Genomic DNA, 8,380 nt, shown 5'->3' on the forward strand with positions numbered 1-8,380 from the left:
CATCCATCCATCATCCATCCATTATCCATCCATTATCCATCCATCCATCCATCCATCATCCATCCATCCATCATCCATCCATCCATCATCCATCCATCATCCATCCATCATCCATCCATCATCCATCCATTATCCATCCATCCATCATCCATCCATCCATCCATCCATCCATCATCCATCCATCATCCATCCATCCATCCATCCATCCATCCATCATCCATCATCATCCATCCATCCATCCATCCATCATCCATCCATACATCATCCATCCATCCATCCATCCATCCATCCATCATCCATCATCATCCATCCATCCATCCATCCATCCATCCATCATCCATCCATCCATCCATCCATCATCCATCCATCCATCATCCATCATCCATCCATCCATCCATCCATCCATCATCCATCCATCCATCATCCATCCATCCATCCATCCATCCATCCATCATCCATCATCATCCATCCATCCATCCATCATCCATCCATCCATCCATCCATCATCCATCCATCCATCCATCCATCATCCATCCATCCATCATCCATCCATTATCCATCCATTATCCATCCATCCATCATCCATCCATCATCCATCATCATCATCCATCCATCCATCCATCCATCATCCATCCATCCATCCATCCATCCATCATCCATCCATCCATCATCCATCCATCCATCATCCATCCATTATCCATCCATTATCCATCCATCCATCCATCCATCATCCATCCATCCATCATCCATCCATCCATCATCCATCCATCATCCATCCATTATCCATCCATCCATCATCCATCCATCCATCCATCCATCCATCATCCATCCATCCATCATCCATCCATCATCCATCCATCCATCCATCCATCCATCATCCATCATCATCCATCCATCCATCCATCATCCATCCATCCATCATCCATCCATCATCCATCCATCCATCCATCCATCCATCATCCATCCATCCATCCATCCATCCATCATCCATCCATCCATCCATCATCCATCCATCCATCATCCATCATCCATCCATCATCCATCCATCCATCCATCCATCATCCATCCATCCATCCATCATCCATCCATCCATCCATCATCCATCTATCCATCATCCATCATCCATCCATCCATCATCCATCCATCCATCCATCCATCCATCCATCCATCATCCATCCATCCATCCATCCATCATCCATCCATCCATCATCCATCATCCATCCATCCATCCATCCATCCATCCATCATCCATCCATCCATCATCCATCCATCATCCATCCATCCATCCATCCATCCATCATCCATCATCATCCATCCATCCATCCATCCATCATCATCCATCCATCCATCCATCCATCCATCCATCATCCATCATCCATCCATCCATCATCCATCCATCCATCCATCCATCATCCATCCATCCATCATCCATCCATCCATCATCCATCCATCCATCCATCCATCCATCATCCATCCATCCATCATCCATCCATCATCCATCCATCCATCCATCCATCATCCATCCATCCATCCATCATCCATCCATCCATCCATCCATCCATCATCCATCCATCCATCATCCATCCATCATCCATCCATCCATCCATCATCCATCCATCATCCATCCATCCATCATCCATCCATCCATCATCATCCATCCATCATCCATCCATCCATCATCATCCATCCATCATCCATCCATCCATTTATTATCTTTCTCTATTATCTGGTTGCTAAGGTAACCAGTCCTGCATAGAAACCCAGTAATCCTCTCATCATGCCCTCTGATGCTTTGGTAATCCTAATCATTTATTTTATTTTCCAAATGTAGCTGTTTGTTAAAGAAATTAAAATTAAACATTATAAAGTAACTTTGTTTATTCACTTCATTCTAGTCACTTTTAACATTTAAGAATATGTTTCTGTTCAGCCTTACGTGCTTAATAATCCAGATGATTAGTTACTTTTACACCCACCCTTTGAAACGCTTCCATCTGTGTTAGGATTTAGTCTTTTCATCCATGGTTTGCATCAAAGGTGGACTTTTTAACCCGTGACCCCATAACTGACTCCATTTGGACCTAGAACCAGCTTAACCAGCTGGGAGGTGTTGGCCTGGAGGTTAGAGACGTGTTTTTGTGCTCTAAGATGGTTGCAAGTATACAGGCTGCACTCTGGGTCCCTGAGCCAGACCCTTTACCCCCACACTGCTCCCTGAGCGCCGCACAGTGGCAGCCCACTGCTCCACAGAGCCACTGGTTAAATGCAGAGAGGGAATATCGTTGCTTTGTACTTGTGACAATGCCATGACAATAAATCCATTGTTTGTAACTTAGAGCAAAAGAGTCAAAATTCACAGTTAAATGTTCAGATGTTTGAAACAAAACAATCCATAGTTCAACAAATATGTTTATCACAAATACTCTGATAATAAAGACATTTAAATTAGAAAGCAATGAATTAAAATTGGTCTGTATAAATATTTACAATGATGGGTTATAGTTTTTGGTCAGGGGGCGGGGCTGTTTGGTTTGAGTTTAGGTGCAGTTAACCAATCAGCCTTTAACTTCACAATCTATAGAAAATTATAGAATTAGTGGAAATACTTTATTATGTAATAAAATAAAATCCTGAATTAGACAAAGATTCTTTTAAAACAGACTTTAATTAAGATAAATATTTGATCCCGTTGTTTTTATAAGTTAGGCATAATAATAGTTACTCTGCAGATACAATCTAATTAGATTCTGGTCCTCTCTAACCTAACCCGCCTCAGGAAGGTGCGGATGAACAACGTTCCTGAGGCGCATCATCTCCCGCGGCTGCTCCACGTCGCCTCTGTTCTGCGCGCGCGCGCGGAACCGCTTCGCCAGCGCCTTCCTGAACTCCACGCTCCTCAGCCCGTACACCAGTGGGTTAAGGCACGGCGGCACCAGCAGCATGGTGAGCAGGGACATGTGGAACACCGCGGCGGTGCCGGAGGGGCCGGGTTGGCAGCCCCCCCGGGGCTCTGAGGACAGCTCCATGGCGCCGGTGCCTCTGAACTCCCAAAGCGCGTCCGAGGCGACCTTAACGAGCAGCGGGAGCAGCTGCAGGAGCAGCATCCCGCAGTAGAACAGGACGGTCCTGCGCGCCGCGGTGTTGCTCTCATTAAACGGAACCACCGCGTTGCTCGCGTTGCGATACATCCTGAAGTAGGAGAAGGCGTGGGCCAGCAGGCACAGCAGCAGGGTCAGGTTGCCCATGGCCTTCCTGAAGACGGCTGCAGCGCGCGGAGAACCCATGTGCTGCTCCATCATGTCCGGCTCACACATCAGCCCCATGGTGACATGAGCGGCCTCCTCTCTCCTTCCTTTGCACAGCAGAGTCAAGCTGATGAGGCCGATGGAAACAGAGTAGACCCAAATGAGGAGCAGGACCTTCCTCACGCGCTCCTGAGTGACCATCACCGTGTACTGCAGCGCAAAGCACACGAACAGGTAGCGCTCCAGCGCCATGCAGGTGATTGTGGTGAGGCTGGAGAAGATGCTGGCTCCTCCAGCAACGTACTGGAAGTAACACCAAGAGCTGGACGCCATCGTCCGGTGTTGGATCAGCGAGTAGATGACCGCCGGAGCGATGGTGACGGTCTGCAGGAGGTCGCTCAGTATCAGACTCTTGCAGAGGACGAAGCGCGGCAGCCAGGACAGGTCATCGGAGGTGTGGATGATGTAGGCGGTGAACAGATTGGCTAACAGAGAGAAGAGAGTCAGGAGAAGAAAAAGGCAGAGGAGCGCAGGCACTGCCGGGGCGAAAGGGATGATGAGATGGAAAAGGTGCTCGGCTCTGGGCAGCCGCTCCGTTACGCGCAGAGCGCTCCAGTGGTCCCACTGGCACTGCGAGCTGATGTTCAGCGGAATGTCACTAAGGTTTGGCATTTTCATAGAAACCAAAGGGCTGGTTCGTTGCCCATCGGTCCCCGATCAGCTGTATCTAGTGGAGAGATGCTGCGCGCCCTGATCTGCATCCCGCGGCGTCACTTAGAGGCTGATCCGGAGAGCCCGCCCACAGAAGGGGCGTTCAATGAGTAGTGCCCCTGACCCACTTCCAGATGTTTGATCCAGCTGAAATTCTGCATGTAAAGTTATTTAAATCTCTATTACAGCTCTGAACTATTCGTGTTTTCTGTCTGAACTGAGTAAAGTCTGAAATGCAGCCTGTTGAGTGTCAAGCAGTGATCTGGTTTTTCTATTCTCACACCACGGGGGACTTTGGATTAAATTAAAGTAACTTGTAATATTTACAAGGTTATATTATGGGACATTATCACTATGGCAGGGAGCCAGTTCTGAGCGGGGGGGTCCTGGGTTGGCCACTTTTTGGCACCTTTGCTCCTGGGGTCCCTTTGGGCATCTGGGGCTTTGGGTCTCCCGGCGCGGGACTCAGTGCTCTCCATACAGAAAGCCCATATTCTGATCTTCAGGTAACACAGAGTACATGTCAGACTTAATAATACTACTTCAGTATCTAGGTGTTACTTCATTGTATGTCTCCCTCCGTGTCTGTTGGTTGTTCTGTTCTTTTTCCATCTCTTTGCAGGTGATGAAGCAGACTGAAGATGTTTTATCATTATCTCACTTTTATCTCCTCTTTCTTTCATCTGTTCTCCTTTTTCCTGTTTTTCCTTTCCTGATCTACTTACATTGCAGTGTCCCTATAATCTGTAAAACTCCCTGCATAATTATAATAAAGCAATTTATATGCATAAATCAATGGAACACTATGGCGATAGCCGTACTGCTCCACTGGTGAAAGTAAAATCTGTTGGGCTCTTTTTTTGGCATCAAGACAATTATTCTTATTTCCACATCGCCAGAGAGGACACTGTTAAAAAAGAAAATGTTTTTATTTTTTTTACTGATTAACACTAAGTTCATTAAATCATCACAAACACATTAGTTTTAGGTATAGGAAATGATCCATTGGTTATTCATTGATCACTTCAAAGTGAACTGATTAACCTGCTGGTGGATGAATCTCCAGCTCTCTGGTTCCTTTGTGCAGATCTGATCACAAAGATGCACGATGCTCCGTTCACATCTAGTTCTGGAGCTCACTTTCACACCAAAGCTAAAAAACAGCAAAGAAATGATTAAAACTGTCAGAAAGCATTTTGTTGGACAAACCCTTTATCATCCAGAAAGAACACTGAAATACATGCAACCATTTTCTACATCTAGTAAATTATAATTAGCTACTTTGATCTGTTTGTTTCATGTCTTACCATGCTAATATGAGTGTGTTAAAGTAACTAAATGTGATTAGAGAGTAGATGCCAGAAAATGGTTGCATTATTTTCATCAGTGAATAATCTTAGAACCGATCTTGCATTAGTTTATGTTTCACTGAGCTCACCTGATAGAGCCACAGGAATGGGCTAGGGCAGGGGTCCCCAAACTTTTTCCTGTGAAGGCCATGTAACTTTTCCCTTCTCTGATGGGGGGCCCGGGGTCAGTTTGTAACAGAAAAAATGTGACGATTGCAAGAGTGCCTAAATGACGGGATTTATGTCTTTATGACGGGAGTCATAGTGTCTCCGCAGGTTATATTCTTTGAATACCGCCACCGCCTCTTGACAGATGAGACGAAAGCCTTTTCTTTACATTGAACAAAAAAAAAATCCTTTGTCCAATTCAGGTTAAATTCCCTGCATTCTGAATCAATTTTTCTCTTACCTTTTCTTTTCACCATTATTCCGTTCTCTCTTTACGTAAGAGGATTAGGGACATTCATAAGAAAAAAAAAAAAGTCAGAATTGAATAGACTATTATTTAAATTTTTTTGAATGGCCTTAATCCTCTTCCGCATCTCTTTGAGAGGGGCGGGTTTAAGATTTTATGCTGGGGGTTGCCAGATAGGGGCACAGACCCCAAAAGGGTGGAACATTGTTGCATTATATGTGTGAAATGAAATAGTTACTAATAGTTAATAATGAAAAAACTTCATAATTAAGGAACATTTTATTGCTAATGTCCAACCTTAATATCAAATACAAAAAAAAACAAAAAAAAAACACATACTCTCAGGTATCGTTCAGGGGGCCGGACCAAGTGTGGAGGTGGGCCGGATCCGGCCCGCGGGCCGTAGTTTGGGGACCACTGGGTTAGGGTTAGCTCAGCAACTACTTTTTAGATAATATGTTTTAATCCACTTTACTGTGATATTTCTACTGAAATACATTTGTCAAATGACCCAAACCAGGTTCTGCACAGCTGCACTGCGATTAAAGAGCAACTGAAAAAAATAATGCAACCGCTTTTGGCATTTACTTTATCATATTTAGTTACTTTAACACATTGTTTTATGTCCTGCTAACAGGGTAGGATATAAAACGCTGGCTGAACTTTTCCTTTTTTATATATTATAAACCTGCCCAGAGCCGCTGGAGTTGTTTTCTCTGGGTGACGCTGCAATAACAGGGAATGTTGATGCAGTAATCCCATTTCAATCTGAGAGGATTCCAGAGAAACAGCGTTGAATATGCAGCAAATGCAGCAGATGTCTGCTTCTGAACCCCAGTGGGCCTCAGCAGATGGCCGCTCACACTGAGCCTGGTTCTGCTGGAGGTTTCTTCCTGTTCAAAGGGAGTTTTTCCTCTCCACTGTCGCTACAAGCATGCTTAGTGTGAGGGATTGCTGAAGAGTCAATGAGTCGATGCAATCAGCTGGTTTTCAAGCTGCACCTCTAAAACCAACAGAAAACTTTTTTATCCTCTGCACAGGAAGCTGAAACATTCAGGTGGACACCACATTCCCCATGGTGCAACCTGTGGAACCATGGCCTATTCCTGCTGGTGAAAAGGAATGCACCAAGGAGGTCCTGGTGACCAAAGGAGGACTGAACAGGCTGCACACAGGGGGAGGGGGAGGAGCTTAAAACTCATCCAACCTTCTACTATTCTATTAATACGAGGGTTAGGGTTAACCCTAACCCAGTTTGTTTCCTTTTGGGATTAATAATGTTTTTTTTTTAAATCAAATTACACTCCTGATCAAAATCTTAAGACCAGTCAAAAAATTGCAAGAATTTGCATTTTGCACTATTGGATCTAAAGAAGGTTCTAAGTAGAGCTTCACAATGTTAAAAGAAAAAATCAGCGTAACAGACAAAACTTTTGAGCGGGGAATTAATTAAAAACTACATTTACACTCAAACATGATTTTTTTCAGCTGATCAAAAGCTTAAGACCATAGCTAAAAAAAAAAACCCAAAACAGAAATCAAAGTGTGAAAAAAAGGACTCAGTAATGAGCAGCTCCACCGTTCCTGTTGATGACTTCAAACAATCGTTTAGGCATGCTTGATGCCAGTGTTTCCAGGAGGCTGGTGGGAACGTTGCTCCAAGTGTTGAAGATGGCTTCATGAAGGGCAGCCACTGTCTGGAACTGATGTCCATTTCTGTAACCCTCCCTCGCCATCCATCCCCAAATGTTCTCATTGGGTTTAGATCGAAGGAACATGCAGGATGGTCCTTAAGAGTGATGTTATTCTCTTGGAAGAACTCCTTTGTCAGGCGGGCATTGTGAACTGCAGCATTGTCCTGTTGAAAAACCCAATCATTCCCACACAGACGAGACCCTCAGTCATGAGGGATCCCGCTGCAACATCTCCACATAGCCAGCTGCTGTTTGATGCCCCTGCACCACCTGAAGCTCCATTGTTCCACCACTGTGCCGTGTAGAAAACATCTCAGGTGGGATCTCCTTGTCATGCCAGGAACGTTGGAAGCCATCAGGATCATCAAGGTTACATGTTTTCTCATCAGTGAAGACAACTGTCTTCCACCTTTCAATGTCCCATGTTTGGTGCACCCTGGCACAGTCCAGACGGGCAATTTTGTGGCGTTGAAGAAGACGTGGCCTTTGAAGACAGTTTTTTGTTTCTGAAGCCCTTCTCTGGCAGATGCCGTCTGATAGTTACTGGGCTGCAGTCAGCACCACTAATGGCCTTAATTTGGGTGGAGGATCGTCCTGTGTCTTAACGGACAGCCAATCGGATCCTGTGGCTCAGAGCTGGTGAAATATTTTTGGGTCTACCACTTGACTCTTTAGTTCCATAACCCTTAGGATCATTTAAAAAATGCAAAATGACTGTCTGACTGCGTCCAGCAGCGACCGCGCGTTGTGAGAGGTCTTGCTTCTGCAGCTCAACAATCCTGCCACGTTCAAAGTCAGTCAGCTTTTTGGCTTTTGCCATTAGGAGGTCATCACAGTGTAAAGAAAATGGCATGGAATCCAGATTGTTGCACAGCTTTTGGCTTTTAAAGACTATGGTCTTAAACTTTTGATCAACTGAAAAAATAATGTTTGAGTGTAAATGCAGTTTACCGCTCAAAAGCTCTT

At 44.8% G+C, this 8,380-nt stretch overlaps 1 protein-coding gene across 1 annotated transcript; it reads right to left on the reverse strand.

Moving 5' to 3' along the window:
- Positions 1–2,762: 2,762 nt before the first annotated feature.
- LOC119776736 (olfactory receptor 14I1) lies at positions 2,763–3,917 on the reverse strand. Its single transcript, XM_038275323.1, has one exon. It carries the CDS (start codon positions 3,915–3,917, stop codon positions 2,763–2,765), a length of 1,155 nt encoding a protein of 384 aa, XP_038131251.1.
- Positions 3,918–8,380: the final 4,463 nt, after the last annotated feature.

This window comes from Cyprinodon tularosa, unplaced genomic scaffold, assembly GCF_016077235.1.
Source record: "Cyprinodon tularosa strain WSP-4 unplaced genomic scaffold, ASM1607723v1 ctg953, whole genome shotgun sequence".
Taxonomy (NCBI): domain Eukaryota; kingdom Metazoa; phylum Chordata; class Actinopteri; order Cyprinodontiformes; family Cyprinodontidae; genus Cyprinodon; species Cyprinodon tularosa.